We start from the raw sequence: 17,948 nt of genomic DNA on the forward strand, positions 1-17,948 counted from the left end.
CAGTAGTCTCATGTAGCCAGACTACCATTGGATCAGTGGCTCTCCCATGGCCAGTAGTCTCATGTAGCCAGACTACCATTGATCAGTGGCTCTCCCATGGCCAGTAGTCTCATGTAGCCAGACTACCATCATCATCATCATCATCATCATCAACATCTCAGAGTTGCTATATAACAGTAACATTCGGGTCCCATTTGGTTTTATTTTACGCTCTCAAGAGTTACATTATTGTTAAACATCTGCACAATTAGAGAATGTAGAAGAATTGTTATGTTGATCAACGTTTGCCTGTTATCTTTCCTATGGTGCCATATCAACAGCATGGAACTGTGGACAAAATCTTCCAACAATATAAATATTATTTTAGTTTTGCGTCTGAGAGGCCTACAGATAGTTGAACACATACTGTACAAGTATCATGACATTATACCGAAAACAAAGCAGTGAAAGAAGAGCAATCGACGCGCTGTTTTGCTTCAAATTGTCAAAGAATAAATGAGGAAAAGGCTTTTTAAAATGTTCATATATAGCTGATCTAGAACCTTTTTTTAGACGCCTCGCTTCTTTGCTTCTGCTATTTTCACAATATGTATCTGTGGAACCGAAAATGGAATGCGTCAACTCGTCCCAAGTGCTTATCAGGGGGGGGGGGGGGTCCCCAGTTCAAACATGATTATTTTGGGGGGTCATGGAAGGTTGAGAACTACTGCATTATTGGAGATGTGAAATATTTCTATGTTGTTCACCCCAAGAATATAGGGACGCTTGGGGCGGATTCATGTACAGCACGTGGTTATGTTGAGAAGAGCAGCACTAGTTGAGTTGTGTTCCTGGTTCCATAATAGCAGCGTGAAGCTTCACCTCTCCTTAGCGGTTAATCCTGAAAACTCATCTCCAAGAAGAAAAGCACTTGACCTTTCCCTGGTCTAAGATAGGATGCCAACACTTTATTAATCCTTGGGGGGAAGGGGGGATTCAGGCTGTTTCCACTGACAGCTATATGGTGGTCCATTGTTGCTATAGGAGATGTGTGCAGACCTCTGTCAACATCCAATCAAGCGCTTTAGATTATTAGGAATGGGTCGGCTCAGAACTGTTCGAGCGGAGCTGGTAATAAATGGATAAGAATCTTATTTGGAATGCCAGCTAATCTAGCTATTTTATCTACTGTATGGCCTGTTTCTCTGATGGCGTGTTGTTGTTTCCAGTGGTAGCGGTTAGCAGAAAGCAGATGTTCGCTGTAAGGTTGGAGCGTTCAGGAGACATGGCCTGACACGTCTATATGTAGCTCTGGTCCATAGCATTAATGCTTCGATTCTGCGAATTTCTTTCCTGCATTAAGGCTATGGGACTTTCCCTATTAAATCTCAAATCGAAATCAGACCAGCCTCTCCTCTTTAGTGGAAATCTCACGAACGTTTGACCTACTCACCAATACAAACACGGGTTGTGTCAATAGAAAGCCTACTTTCCTTAGAGTACGCACTCTGAGCCCCCCACCACACGTATAAACGGTACTTTTTGGCCAAAAAGGGATATTTTTTCACCAGAGGAAAAATATCCTCTATGAGGCAGTTCTCTGGGCAATATCAGTAGAGGGCGCAGCGGAGTAACTAAAAATGTTTTTTTTCCGGTGGAAACAAAATCCCTTTTTGGCCAAAAAGTACAGTTTATACGTGTGGTGGGGGGCTCAGAGTGCTTCCACTAAGGAAAGTAGTCTTTCTATTGACACAACCCGCCTTTGTTTTGGTGAGTAGCAAAAACGTTCTTTTTATTTACACTAAAGAGTAGAGGCTGGTCTGCATTCATGCGAGCGGCGGAAGTTGAAAGTAACATAGCTCTAAGGCACGCATTAGAGCTATGGACCAGAGCTAGTCTATATGAAGCATCCCACGCTGGCGCTGAAAGAACACATACTGTACTCAGTGGTGGAAAAATATTTTTTTTACTCAAGTAAAAGTATCAATTCTGCAATGTAGCAATGTGCGTGTGAAGGAGGGTGGTGTGTGACGTGCGTGTGAAGGAGGGTGGTGTGTGAGTGCGTGTGTCTGTGCGTGCGTGCGTGCGCGCAAATGTGTATTTTCATGTTTGTTCCCTTGTGTGTGTGAGTGTGGATTACAGTGTGTGTACCTCTGTGTTGGGTGCCTGTATGTCTGCATGTTTGTGTATGTCAGTGTGCGTGTGTGGGTGTGCCTTTATGTGTGTGTTGGTAATGTGTGCTGTATTGATTTGCTGTACAGCAGTATGGAAACCCAAGAACTGTAGCCTCATGGAGCGGGTCATTTATATCTCATAACAATGCTGGCCCCTATTCACCCTGTGTGTGTGTGTGTGTGTGTGTGTGCGTGTGTGTGTGTGTGCGCGTGCGTGTGCGTGCGTGTGCGTGCGCGCATGTGTAATAATAATAATAAATACACTTTTTAAAGACCTTTTTGAAACGGGATTATAAAGTACTTTGCAGCCATAAGGAAAGAAACTACAGCTGTTGAGTAAAATACTAATTATAAAATGAACAGCAATAAAAACAATAGCGATGCTTAACTGGTTCATGGCCAACGACGTGTTTTCTGACGTGCTATCAACAAATCCCTCAAGGCCAAGGACGTTGTGGACGTGGTAGACAATAATTCCAAAAAAATTTAATAAAATTATCATTTTTTTCCGATTTTTTTGCATTTTATTTTTTATTTTTATGTAATCTACTAAAAACCGGCCGAAATCCGCGCGATCGTGCACTATCGTGCACGCGCGCCGTCTCTATGTGAATCGCGGCAAAAAATCTGATATTTTGGGACTTTCTGGGCTCGATTTGGGTGGTTTTAGACTAACTTATGATGAAGCTATTGTTAGCCTAGCATTCCGACTGAGAGAGGCTATCTTGTAGGGGACAATCTTTCATTGGATGTTTACGTCATTTTGAACAGGAAGTGTTATACCAGTTTACACATTTTAGAGATTTTCAGCATAATGGTACGTTCCCGCCATCTGGTGGATATCGTGGGGTACTACTTGGAAATGCCTTTAAAAGATGGCGTGATTGTATTTTAACGCAGAAGTTTATTTTTGCATAAAAATGATGAATTAAGAAATGGGGCTTCCGCCAGAATTGGCTGGCGTTGGCCAGCAATCTAATGGCAATCTAAAAATGTGAGATGTGACCACAATGTCACAGATTGTCTCATTTTGAAGCTGCAAGTCTGTAGTTTACAATGATATAAAAATCTTCTTTCTAGCATTTGCCATTATTTATTAATAAGCATTTTAATACACCTTGGTTTTCAGTGAACAGTGAAACCAAGTTGTACTAAAATGCTTATAAGTCAACGAAGGAACATGCTAGAGTCATAATTCCTTTTTCATTGTGAAGTAGAGACATGCACCTTGAAAATGAGATATTTCATGCCATTGTGGTCATATCTCACATTTTTCTATTGTCATTCAAAAAGTCGCCAAATCTGGCCTAAGCCACAAAAAGATGTGATTTAAGGCTGGGAATAAGAGGGTTAAAGTGTCTGCCCACCCACCGCCGCACAGCTTGTGGGTTCCAATCCACCGTCACCAACATCACTGTCCCGTCCGTGGTCGGGCGAGAGAAGCTGGGCGTGGAGGGTCATACTGTATTTGTCACTGCACGCAATCGTAATTGTTAGATCACCACTCAGTTCACATGGGTGTGATTTTTTTTGTACAATTTTGAGGTATTTTTGCCAGGTGCTTGAAAAGCGCCTGGACTACATTTGCTACTACCTCTAGTAGCGACCGTAGTTTTCATGATTGGCTGCATCGTCTCTAGGCTGCCTCTAAGCCAATGGGAGACTTACCCATAAAACCCATAGTCTGACTCTGAACGGCATGAACCCCATAGTCTGAATGCTGCAACGTAAAGCCGTGAGCAGAGGCTGCGGCGCACACACTGATTATACTGTATGTTCATACACGAGAGCTTCATTCTTCTTTTTATTTATTTTTACTTCACTGCAGTATTTCCAAATTTTTTAATTAGACATTCTGCACAATGAGTACTTTTACTTTAGTTTTTTGATGCCAACACTTTAGTACTTTTACTTGTAACAGAGTATTTCTATATTGCAGTATTGATACTTTTACTTAAGTAAAACATTAGAGTTTTTTCCACCACTGCTGTTTTTGTCCATTTTCTGAAAAAGTTCCAGTTTTTTCGGGACATGCGAGGTTTCCCTCCGACAGCCAGATGATAATCTCAAATTGAACGGCGGGAGCTTGGCCTTTTCAAGGCTTTAAATGTCATCGGTAAAATCTGAAAATCAATTCTGAAACTCACTCTGCAACCATTGAAGAGAAGCTAGCGCGGCTGTAATACGGCCTCATGTCTTAGAATAGGTTAATAACCTGGCTGCAGACTTCAGCAGCAGGTGAAGACGGTGGAGCAGATAGCCTTTCCACCGTGTCCAGTCCAGAGGACAAGGAGTGCAGTAATCTGAGAAATGAAATCCCCCAATGACCTTTTTCATGGCACCATGTTCCTGTCCCTTTTGAGTTATTAATTTAAGTTGTATCACATGAGAAAAGCGGAATAGAAATAGGTTTTGTGTGAGTGTGCGTGCGTGCGTGCGTGCGTGTGCGTGCGTGTGTGTGTGTGTGTGTGTGTGTGTGTGTGTGCGCGTGCACGATTATTGCATATTCTTCCTAAAGTTGGTTGAAGCTCTAAGAATTTGTGTGTGCATAAGAGAGAGGGGGGGGGAGGGGGGGGGGGGGTGCGTGCATGTGTGTGCGTCCAGCCATAACTAGCGTGTCCCTGCATGACCATCTGGTACAACTTTGATCAGACTCCATGAACACCCTTTTGTCATTTGGAGAGTACACGCGCACGGCCGCACACACACAAACCCACACCCGCGAGTGCACACACACATACACATACACACACACACACACACACACACACACACACACACACACACACACACACACACACACAGCGTATTCCCCACACAGCCAGTATGTGCTAGTGTCAGGTGTATTGGGGTAAAGCTGCTGTAAATGGCTTCAGTTTGCTTCACTGCTCCCTGATAGTCTGATTGATCTGCAGCAGTTCCCCATGACACACACACACACACACACACACACACACACACACAAGCGAGTGCAATCGCGCATGCACGCACGCACACACACACACACACACACACACACACACACACACACACACACACACACACACACACACACACACACACACACACACACACACACACACACACACACACACACACACACACACACACAGACCATACAGTCAGTATCCAGTATACTCAGTCCATGCACACATAACAGCCACATATACAGTATAGTAGCTGTAGTGTTGTATATAGGTGGTGACAGCATGCACTTTACAATTGAGGTCTTTCGACCATGCAGTCTTATACCGTGGTCATTTGTTTTTGTTACTTGGGCTTGTTTTTCTTCACCACAATGTTTACTTTAGATAGAATATACTGCAAAGGAACTTGCTATACTACCATGGAAGGAGAGGTAGAGGGGGTGGGGGGAGAGAGAGAGAGAGAGCATGAAATGATACAACAATGAGAGGTGGGGGTGGGGCAAACCTGCCTTAATGTCATCTTGAGGTGTGAGTTGATAATCACAGATTGCAGTGGGAGGGGGGAGGGGTGGGGTAGGGGAACGTTTATTGTGTTACTTGTACACCGCATCTGGTGGGACATTTTATTGTGTTACACACACACACACACACACACACACACACACACACACTCGCACACACTCTCGCGCACACACACACACACACACACACACACAGCAGCGTGGATTATTCCGTCCCCCGAGTTAGTGGAGGCCAATTGAAGCATCTGTCGACCCACACGCCTCCCGCCATCTCATGGAATTAACGCTTCTCAACCTCATATTTACTGTCAATTACGATTCACAGGCTCTAGCCGCAAACTAAGTTTTACGCGCGCACACTTGTGTGTGTGTGTGTGTGTGTGGGTGTGTTGCTTCCCCAAAGGGCCCTAGGTGTCTCATCTCATAGTGTTGTCTTTTCACGAGAAGAGATGATAAATAAAGCACACATCATTTACTGGCAGTGACAGTCCTCCACAGTCTTCTTATCTTCTGTCCTCCACAAAATGCAACTCAATGAGTTGCATTGGTGTGGTTGACCTTAAAAGACATGTTGTCCCGACCCGACCCTTTGGTGTGCTTTGGGCTTAACTAAGACAAGCGGTTAAATTTAAGTGACATTGATAAATTCCAAATAAGTGTTGTGAGGTACCCCTGTACCTCCAGCCACTTTGAGAAGCCCTGTCCATAGAGTATTTTACCCCTGTACCTCCAGCCACTTTGAGAAGCCCTGTCCATAGAGTATTTTACCCCTGTACCTCCAGCCACTTTGAGAAGCCCTGTCCATAGAGTATTTTACCCCTGTACCTCCAGCCACTTTGAGAAGCCCTGTCCATAGAGTATTTTACCCCTGTACCTCCAGCCACTTTGAGAAGCCCTGTCCATAGAGTATTTTACCCCTGTACCTCCAGCCACTTTGAGAAGCCCTGTCCATAGAGTATTTTACCCCTGTACCTCCAGCCACTTTGAGAAGCCCTGTCCATAGAGTGTTTTACCCCTGTACCTCCAGCCACTTTGAGAAGCCCTGTCCATAGAGTATTTTACCCCTGTACCTCCAGCCACTTTGAGAAGCCCTGTCCATAGAGTATTTTACCCCTGTACCTCCAGCCACTTTGAGAAGCCCTGTCCATAGAGTATTTTACCCCTGTACCTCCAGCCACTTTGAGAAGCCCTGTCCATAGAGTATTTTACCCCTGTACCTCCAGCCACTTTGAGAAGCCCTGTCCATAGAGTATTTTACCCCTGTACCTCCAGCCACTTTGAGAAGCCCTGTCCATAGAGTATTTTTCCCCTGTACCTCCAGCCACTTTGAGAAGGCCTGTCCATAGAGTGTTTTACCCCTGTACCTCCAGGCACTTTGAGAAGCCCTGTCCATAGAGTGTTTTACCCCTGTACCTCCAGCCACTTTGAGAAGCCCTGTCCATAGAGTGTTTTACCCCTGTACCTCCAGCCACTTTGAGAAGCCCTGTCCATAGAGTGTTTTCGGTGTGAGACACGACGAACCACCACACATAAAGCAGGCGTATGTGCTCCGTGGCGTTGGGCTGTGTTGTGGATCCCAGCGGCCCATTGCAATAAGCCCAGACCGTGTCTGCGGGAACATGCAAATCATTGATTCGTTTACATTGTGGGTAAGGCTCTCAGCCCTTCATTTGACCCGACACGGTCTCTGGCCGCCCCATTTAATATCGGCCACATTTACTTGAGACGGATCTATTTTTCTTTTCCCTTCTTATAGTTCACCTTTATTTAACTTTGCAAAGGTGTAGTCTGCAGCAACACACACGTGTGTCCCACGCCTGTATTGAGTGGAATTAACATTTACTCAGTACACATTATTAAGGCTGAAGTTGCTGCTTTATTGGAGAGTCTTTGGAGGAGTAGAATGCACATCTGACCTATGACCTTTACTTTTCTGTCTGTCTGTCTGTGCTGTAGACTTCCAAAGTAGCCTTAAGGACCACAATGTATTTCTGTCTGTCTGACTGCAGAATTTCCGATCAACATGAAAGATTTAATAGACTGTGTGTGTGTGTGTGTGTGTGTGTGTGTGTGTGTGTGTGTGTGTGTGTGTGTGTGTGTGTGTGTGTGTGTGTGTGTGTGTGTGTGTGTGTGTGTGTGTGTGTGTGTTAGTGTATGCGTGTTCTGTATATGAGAAGGAGTGTGTTACTCAGGCAGAGGAAGATGTTATGAATAAGAGAGTGTGTGTGTGTGTGTGTGTGTGTGTGTGTGTGTGTGTGTGTGTGCGCGAGTGAGCGTGCGTCATTCCTGGAAATATATCTTGTTACCCACCATCAGTTAAGCTCTGTTGAGTGAACGAGAACTTTTGTAACACTAATAAAAACAAAACTAAAAAAACAATAGGCTATATTGCTTTACAAATGTACAGGTGTCTTATTGTCTTCTTCTTCTCTGACTTACAAATAAAATAGATGCATGAACAAATTGAACACATGGGGGTTTTACAGTGTATGTGTCAAACACTGGTTGTTACTATTATTTTACTGGAGTATTTCCAATCTTCTGTACTCTACTCCACTATATCTCAGAGCCAAATATTGTACTTTAGTTAACGTGTGTGTGTGTGTGTGTGTGTGTGTCGTTACAGAACATCCACGGACACAAGGGTCCAATCACAGCGGTGTCCTTTGCCCCTGATGGCCGTTACTTGGCAACATACTCCAACGCTGACAGCCATATCTCTTTCTGGCAGGTAAGAGAAAGTGACACACACACACACACACACGCATGTGCAGAAATAATAGCACGTGCCCTCCCACCAGTACATATTGGAATGAATGAATGAAAGACGATAGAACATGGGTTTGATTGTCTAAAACACTGTTTCCAAAACACAACACATGTCTCGGTCGCGGAGCAATTCGAGAGTAAATATATATGTGTCTCGTTTAAACAAAAAAGTTTAAACAAAAAAAAGTCAGAACTTTTCACATGAAAAAAATAATTTCAACATTTTGGGTATTTCATAACCCTAACCCTAACCCATAAAATCAAAACATCAAATAATTTCCATAAATAAAAACAAAACAAAAGCATTGCTATAGCTTGTGGACCTGCTATTTTCACTAGCTGGCAAATGTCTCTTTTGAGTCTTCCCGCGTACCGGTGGTGCATGTCCCGCAGACTGGCCCCGGTCCGGTCCACGTACCGCTGGTTGGGAACCTCTGCTCTAAAACATGGGTTACACAAGCGTTTGCACACCAAACACACTGTGCCATTGACTTCCTCGCCGACGAGACGCACACAGTCCCCACATCACAATACTCACAAAGGATGGAGGAATGGACCGGCTGGCTTTAAGTCACAAAGGATGGAGGAATGGACCGGCTGGCTTTAAGCAACGGTAACGCTCCTCCCGCAGTCGGCGATATGCAGTACAGTACATTCATTTAACGAGGTTTCACCAGACGTTTCGGGGTGTGACACATCGCACCTCGTCACGTGCCCTGCGTCAAACCTGTTCTCAAAGAGTGCTGGTCTGATTTTAGTGACAGATTTTAGTAGGAAAACATTGCGATTTGGGGTGAAGTTGGTCTTTACTTGGACACCCTCAGTGTAAAAAGAACACTCTGGATAATGCCAGTGATGCAGTAGAGTAGACAGTAGAGGATGTAAGAACATGTAGAATAAAGAACACTCTGGATAATGCCAGTGATGCAGTAGAGTAGACAGTAGAGGATGTAAGCAGTACTTGTACAGTAGATAATGCCAGTGATGCATTAGAGTAGACAGTAGAGGATAATGCCAGTGATGCAGTAGAGTAGACAGTAGAGGATGTAATAATGCCAGTGATGCAGTAGAGTAGACAGTAGAGGATACTGCCAGTGATGCAGTAGAGTAGACAGTAGAGGATGTAATAATGCCAGTGATGCAGTAGAGTAGACAGTAGAGGATACTGCCAGTGATGCAGTAGAGTAGACAGTAGAGGATGTAATAATGCCAGTGATGCAGTAGAGTAGACAGTAGAGGATACTGCCAGTGATGCAGTAGAGTAGACAGTAGAGGATGTAATAATGCCAGTGATGCAGTAGAGTAGACAGTAGAGGATACTGCCAGTGATGCAGTAGAGTAGACAGTAGAGGATGTAATAATGCCAGTGATGCAGTAGAGTAGACAGTAGAGGATAATGCCAGTGATGCAGTAGAGTAGACAGTAGAGGATGTAAGCAGTACTTGTACAGTAGATAATGCCAGTGATGCAGTAGAGTAGACAGTAGAGGATACTGCCAGTGATGCAGTAGAGTAGACAGTAGAGGATGTAAGCAGTACTTGTACAGTAGATAATGCCAGTGATGCAGTAGAGTAGACAGTAGAGGATAATGCCAGTGATGCAGTAGAGTAGACAGTAGAGGATGTAATAATGCCAGTGATGCAGTAGAGTAGACAGTAGAGGATACTGCCAGTGATGCAGTAGAGTAGACAGTAGAGGATGTAATAATGCCAGTGATGCAGTAGAGTAGACAGTAGAGGATGAGACAGTAGAGGATAATGCCAGTGATGCAGTAGAGTAGACAGTAGAGGATGTAATAATGCCAGTGATGCAGTAGAGTAGACAGTAGAGGATACTGCCAGTGATGCAGTAGAGTAGACAGTAGAGGATGTAATAATGCCAGTGATGCAGTAGAGTAGACAGTAGAGGATACTGCCAGTGATGCAGTAGAGTAGACAGTAGAGGATGTAATAATGCCAGTGATGCAGTAGAGTAGACAGTAGAGGATACTGCCAGTGATGCAGTAGAGTAGACAGTAGAGGATGTAATAATGCCAGTGATGCAGTAGAGTAGACAGTAGAGGATACTGCCAGTGATGCAGTAGAGTAGACAGTAGAGGATGTAATAATGCCAGTGATGCAGTAGAGTAGACAGTAGAGGATAATGCCAGTGATGCAGTAGAGTAGACAGTAGAGGATGTAAGCAGTACTTGTACAGTAGATAATGCCAGTGATGCAGTAGAGTAGACAGTAGAGGATACTGCCAGTGATGCAGTAGAGTAGACAGTAGAGGATGTAAGCAGTACTTGTACAGTAGATAATGCCAGTGATGCAGTAGAGTAGACAGTAGAGGATAATGCCAGTGATGCAGTAGAGTAGACAGTAGAGGATGTAATAATGCCAGTGATGCAGTAGAGTAGACAGTAGAGGATACTGCCAGTGATGCAGTAGAGTAGACAGTAGAGGATGTAATAATGCCAGTGATGCAGTAGAGTAGACAGTAGAGGATGAGACAGTAGAGGATAATGCCAGTGATGCAGTAGAGTAGACAGTAGAGGATGTAAGCAGTACTTCAGTGATGCAGTAGAGTAGACAGTAGAGGATGTAAGCAGTACTTCAGTGATGCAGTAGAGTAGACAGTAGAGGATGTAAGCAGTAATGCCAGTGATGCAGTAGAGTAGACAGTAGAGGATGTAATAATGCCAGTGATGCAGTAGAGTAGACAGTAGAGGATGTAATAATGCCAGTGATGCAGTAGAGTAGACAGTAGAGGATGTAATAATGCCAGTGATGCAGTAGAGTAGACAGTAGAGGATGTAATAATGCCAGTGATGCAGTAGAGTAGACAGTAGAGGATGTAATAATGCCAGTGATGCAGTAGAGTAGACAGTAGAGGATGTAATAATGCCAGTGATGCAGTAGAGTAGACAGTAGAGGATGTAATAATGCCAGTGATGCAGTAGAGTAGACAGTAGAGGATGTAAGCAGTACTTCAGTGATGCAGTAGAGTAGACAGTAGAGGATGTAAGCAGTAATGCCAGTGATGCAGTAGAGTAGACAGTAGAGGATGTAATAATGCCAGTGATGCAGTAGAGTAGACAGTAGAGGATGTAATAATGCCAGTGATGCAGTAGAGTAGACAGTAGAGGATGTAATAATGCCAGTGATGCAGTAGAGTAGACAGTAGAGGATGTAATAATGCCAGTGATGCAGTAGAGTAGACAGTAGAGGATGTAATAATGCCAGTGATGCAGTAGAGTAGACAGTAGAGGATGTAATAATGCCAGTGATGCAGTAGAGTAGACAGTAGAGGATGTAATAATGCCAGTGATGCAGTAGAGTAGACAGTAGAGGATGTAATAATGCCAGTGATGCAGTAGAGTAGACAGTAGAGGATGTAATAATGCCAGTGATGCAGTAGAGTAGACAGTAGAGGATGTAATAATGCCAGTGATGCAGTAGAGTAGACAGTAGAGGATGTAATAATGCCAGTGATGCAGTAGAGTAGACAGTAGAGGATGTAATAATGCCAGTGATGCAGTAGAGTAGACAGTAGAGGATGTAAGCAGTACTCTGGATAATGCCAGTGATGCAGTAGAGTAGACAGTAGAGGATGTAACACTGTGGATAATGCCAGTGATGCAGTAGAGTAGACAGTAGAGGATGTAATAATGCCAGTGATGCAGTAGAGTAGACAGTAGAGGATGTAAGCAGTACTTGTAATGCACTGTAACTGTAGCTAGATAGATACAGGATACATGCACGCACGCATTCTCTTCTTCCCAGAACTGTTATTTTGAATGAAGGGTCTTTATGACCTCTGACACGACTGTCTGCACACACACACGCGTGCACGAACACACACACACACACACACACACACACACACACACACACACACACACACACCTCTAATGGCATTACTGTAAGCATAAACCGCGTCTAGTGAGCCCGACCATTGGCTGCTGTGGTAATGAGCTGGCAGACGCTATGTCGATGTCTCCATCTCTCTCTCTCTCTCTCTCTCTAGCTCTCTCACTCACACACACACACACACACACACACACACACACACACACACACATACTCTCGCTCTCTCAGACATTCACACACACACACACACACACACACACACACACACTGTCCACACATACTTAATATGAAATGCTGTCCAGTTTGCATCCTGTGTGTGCGTGAGTGTAAGAGAGGGTCTGGGGAGGGGGGTCGATGGTGTCTGATGTCTGCCACAGTCTCTCTGAGACCCACAGGAGATCTCTCTCTCTCTCTCTCTCTCTGTCTCTCTCTCTCTCTCTCTCTGTCTCTCTCTCTCTCTCTCTCTCTGTCCCTTCATCTCTCACTTTCTGTCCTCTCTATTATTCATAATTTGTGTTTGTGTGTCTGAGTTGTTGTTTTATTGTCTGTGTCATTTCTCTGCATTTCACGCATGCACGCACACACACACACACACACACACACACACACACACACACACACACACACACACACACACACACACACACACACACACACACACACACACACACACACACACACACACACACACACACACACACACACACACACACACACACACACACAGTCTCTCATCAGTGTTTGTTTGCACGCGCTGAGCCCTATTGTCATGTCATTCTAGTGATGTGACAATAGGACATCATACATTACAGGCATTATCAAGAGAACCTCTGTCTGTCTGTCCGTACGTATGTCCGACCGTCCGTCCGTCTGCCCGTCCGCCGCCCGCCCGTCTGCCCGCCCGTCTGCCTGTCTGTCTGTCTGTCCAGTATATCACTGGAGGGCAGAAACCTTGTTTGTCCCAAACTGTTACTTTTCAGGAAATGGAGCGAAAAGTTTCTGAAATAGTGAAAATAGCGACCAAGTAGGGCATTAAGTGACAATTGATGCATTGATGCATTAGATTAGAACATGGGTTGTCAACCCATGGGTCGTGACCCCTCGGGGGGTCGCCAAATTATTTTGAGGGGTCCCCAAATTATTTAGAAAAAAAATACAAAATAAAATAATTTTTGTTTTGCAACTGAATGGATGGAAAATGGAAATTGAGAGTGCATAAAACTTTCCTTAATGATCATATCTGGTTTCAGTATTAATGTATGATATTTTCTCTATTTAAGGCTATTTTTGCAGTCAATTTGTATTGGGGGTGGGGAGGGGGGGAGGGGGGCGGGGGTCGCGAGACATGGCCAAAGCATTTCTCTGTACATCCTACCGGGGGAACCCCCCCTCCTGTCAGGTGATAAGAAGCGGCCTGCTCACACCTCATGCATTGAAGGAAGCATGAGCTCAGTTCGGGACCCTCCCCAGGTTGGCAGAGGGAGAGTAGAGCCCAGGAGTTTAGTAGGGACCCTCCCCAGGTTGGCAGAGGGAGAGTAGAGCCCAGGAGTTTAGTTGGGACCCTCCCCAGGTTGGCAGTGGGAGAGTTTATGCTCTGGGTGAAAAATGGAAAGAAAAATGGAAAGACCTTCTGCATAATGAGTACTTTCTACTTTTATTTTTGTACTTAAGTAAAATATTTAATTCAGGACTTTTACTTGTATTTTGACATTGCTCTATTGCTACTTTTACTTGTATTTTGACATTGCGGTATTGCTACTTTTACTTGTATTTTGACATTGCGGTATTGCTACTTTTACTTGTATTTTGACATTGCGGTATTGCTACTTTTACTTGTATTTTGACATTGCAGTATTGCTACTTTTACTTGTATTTTGACATTGCAGTATTGCAGTATTACTCATGTAATAAATGCGTGTTACTGTTCCCACCACTGGTTTAACCGTGGGTCCTCCTTCCATCCTCCCAGATGAACACTGGGCTCCTGGGCAGCATTGGCATGCTCAACTCGGCCCCTCAGCTCCGCTGCATCAAGACCTACCAGGTGCCCCCCGTCCAGCCGGCCTCGCCGGGCTCCCAGAACCACCTGAAGCTGGCCCGCCTCATCTGGACCTCCAACCGCAACGTCATCCTCATGGCCCACGACGGCAAGGAGCACCGCTTCATGGTCTAAAGGAGACCCCCATGCCCGCTTTGTGGTCTAAAGGAGACCCCCATGCCCGCTTTGTGGTCTAAAGGAGAACCCCATTCCCGCGTTGTGGTCTAAAGGAGAACCCCATTCCCGCTTTGTGGTCTAAAGGAGAACCCCATTCCCGCGTTGTGGTCTAAAGGAGAACCCCATTCCCGCGTTGTGGTCTAAAGGAGAACCCCATTCCCGCGTTGTGGTCTAAAGGAGAACCCCATTCCCGCTTTGTGGTCTAAAGGAGAACCCCATTCCCGCTTTGTGGTCTAAAAAGCAACTGGTTCCCAAACACTGAGTTGTGGGACGCAGACGCAGAAAGATTTTGTTTTATGGCTCCCTTTTGTTTTTTGTTTTCGTACATTTAGTTTTTGATTATTATATCAAAACATTTTCAAGAAACATTCCCCAACAAAGCCTTTTTTTCATGAATTAAAAACTTACTTTTTAGTAATTTCATGAAGAAATAAAGGACAAATCTAAGAGATTCCATGAATTAGAAAACAAATCTTTAAGAAGTATAGTGAAAATAGCCGGTCTACAGGCCTGAGCCATATTCTGGTCCAGCTGGTGTGTTACAGCACAATGGCAGATAGATATTTTATTTTGTTTTATATTTGATAGATGTTTTGCTCCCGTGGTGGTCAGTGCTAGGAGCTACATTGTGGGTCTACCGTAGGATATCAAACGACCACCAATAGGACTGTTTACATTGTTCACTCTTGCTGTTGAAGTTGATGATAGTGTTGTCGCTGTTGTTGTGTTCATTAGTTTTTTGTGCTCTATAGTCATTCTGATTTGTAAGTTGTTTTCTTTTCACTTAATGCCTGAGTCGCTTCACTGGGCAAGATGAAGTTGCATGGAAATAATTGTCCATGTATCCAAAAAAAATTGCCCTTAGTAAAGGGAGTGAAAATGGCATGAGTGAAAACAAGTTGTGAATTTAATTTCTTTTACTTTCCTTTGTTGGGATGTTCACAGTTTGTGGCAGTTTAGTTTGTTGTGATTCATATTCATGAAGACACGTGGTACACTCCTATCCCTGGAAGAGAAGTGTACACTTTACTGTGTGTGTGTGTGTGTGTGTGTGTGTGTGTGTGTGTGTGTGCGTGTGCGTGTGCGTGTGCGTGTGTGTGTGTGTGTGTGTGCGCGTGCGCGTGTGCGTGCGCCCGCCCCCACCTTTAACCAAATCACTTTTCCCTATGATGCCACTGAGCTCCCCAGTCTGTACTTGAAGTACAGAACACAGTGGTAAAGAAAGAAAAGTGTGATTCTGGATTCTATAATCCTTCTCCTATATTCTTAGCAAATAGGTATTGAAATTAAATTAAGGTGTGATTGTTGGCCTCTCTCGGGCAATGTAGATGGACAACAGAACCTGTAAATTAAGCCTCCTTAATTTTCAGTATATGCTGTATGCCTAAAATAGCAGATCCGCAAGCACACAATGCATTGCCAGCTTGTGAATGTGTTGTTTTGTTTCACCGTGCAACACTCTTGACGGACAACATATAAGTGATGCATTAGTCTGTGAGATGGTTTTATATATGAAGCCAGTGAGAGTCACAGATACTGTACCTTAAGCCTCATTTCTATACCACAACATCATCGTTGGCGGGGAGAAACCCCTTTTCGTTTTCTCGTAAAGCAATGCCCCACCTGACTATAAGCGCCACACAAACGTATCAAAAGTAGCAGATCTACACGCTTGAAACGCGCCGTGAAGCGACACGTTTCCAGCTTGTAGATCTGCTACTTTTGAATTGGAATTACAGTTTGTGACATAATGATGTTTCCACCCGAACAGACGATATCCATTGTGCGTTGCCTGCAGATGATACCACATATTACACACATTATTATTCATACGTGTACAGTATCACACAAAGATGAAGAGATATATGTTTGGAATAGTTTCCTTCATTAGCTTACACATGCAGATAAACCATATCATTGGAGGTTATACACATTACATAATATATACAGTTATGATATAATGAATGCTTTGTAATGTAAGCTTTAGATGTTGTACAGTGAGCCCTGTCTAGTTCGATTGTTGGGTATATTTATTGTGATTAGAGTGACTAATCGTCAGACACTGAGCTGTTGTTTATGATAATTATTAAATGTCAATAAAGTCCGAGTGTAACGTGGTTTGATGTATGGCTTGGTGTACAATCAGTCATCACACGCATGGAAGGAAGCGCATGCACACATTCAGCTGGGGTAATTGAGAAGAAAGTGTTTGTTTAATTTGCTATATTGACAACCACGTCTAGTCGTATCTCGGAATGCTGCTCTCTGTGTAACTACGCTGAACGCAGAAGCTGTCATCTGTTGGTCATTTATGGTCATCTGTTTGTCATTTATGGTCATCTGTTTGTCATTTCTTCTGCCAAGGGACAAGCTAGAAGTTTTGCGACTCCTGGCACTCATTAACCACTCTAGGAGTCCCTATTTTGGCTGTAAAAGGTGAGAATTTGAGAAAAAAAGGAATATATAGTGTATAAATCTTTTGACTACAAGCTCAATGCATTGAGGAGGTGTGAGCTTGTAGGTTTTCTATTTTTGATAATGTCGAACATCAGAGTATAAATAGGGATTAACCACTTAAACACACTATACACTACTAATATAGAGCTCAGGGACCCACCTCGACCATATGAGATTTTAGTGTCAAAGTGGTATATAAAATAAAATATGCTGACTGCTAGGTCCTGAATTTCAATATGGTTTATATAGTATATTGGCTGAATGCTACACAGCAAATACTCATTGTCAATTTATACATTTGTAACCCTGAGTGTATAAATGAAACCAATGAGGGTCCATTTGGTTTCATATATACTTACACACTTGAGGTTAAATCAACACTGAGGATGTTCTGACGTACATTGCCTCGTGTTATTTGTAAACGCACAGGGCTTGACCTGGTGAGAGCAGGAGTGGACCTGGTGAGACGTAGGAGGGGCCCGGACAGGAGTCAACCCACAGAGCCTAGTCCTTCCACGTGCCAGAATGGTACCTCCCAGTCGCGGCAGAGTAGTTCAGGAGGAACGTATTGTGTGGCCCTGGTTTTTCCCTAATGGGACTGATCGAGGCTAGCTACTGGGACGTAAGTCGGGACTTGATCACCCCGGCTGGATCACCTGAGTGAGGGGTATGATGTTGGGAGACCCGAAACCCCTTGGGATACATCACTGAGGATACGTCCCAGGATACATCACTGAGGATACGTCCCAGGTGCATCCATGTATGTATGTATTTTGTTTTAGTATTTTCTCAGAACCTTCTACACACCTGAAAACACAACCGTGTCAAAGCTATTCACAAGTTCCTTCTGTATCCCCCCAAAAAATAATAATAACCTCAGCTTTGTCAGGTGGATTTTTTAATGGCCTCCACTGATGCAGACACATGCACGCGCACACACAGTACACACGCGCGCGTGCGCTCATACAGACAGACACACACACACACACACACACACACACACACACACAGATGAAAGTCAGAGGTTTCGTGGTGATGATTTAACATCAGAGATG

The 17,948-nt window shown here is 44.0% G+C and overlaps 1 protein-coding gene across 1 annotated transcript in view; it reads left to right on the forward strand.

Moving 5' to 3' along the window:
- wdr7 (WD repeat domain 7) overlaps positions 1-16,553 on the forward strand; it is a 120,372-nt gene extending 103,819 nt beyond the window's left edge. The window contains exons 29-30 of the mRNA XM_080756100.1: positions 8,228-8,332; positions 14,191-16,553. Of these exons, the coding sequence (XP_080612226.1) occupies positions 8,228-8,332; positions 14,191-14,394 (309 nt within the window). The 3' untranslated portion in view covers positions 14,395-16,553. The remainder of the gene's footprint in view (positions 1-8,227; positions 8,333-14,190) is intronic.
- Positions 16,554-17,948: the final 1,395 nt, after the last annotated feature.

Source organism: Protomyctophum bolini (genome assembly GCF_963924005.1).
Source record: "Protomyctophum bolini genome assembly, chromosome: 22".
NCBI lineage: Eukaryota > Metazoa > Chordata > Actinopteri > Myctophiformes > Myctophidae > Protomyctophum > Protomyctophum bolini.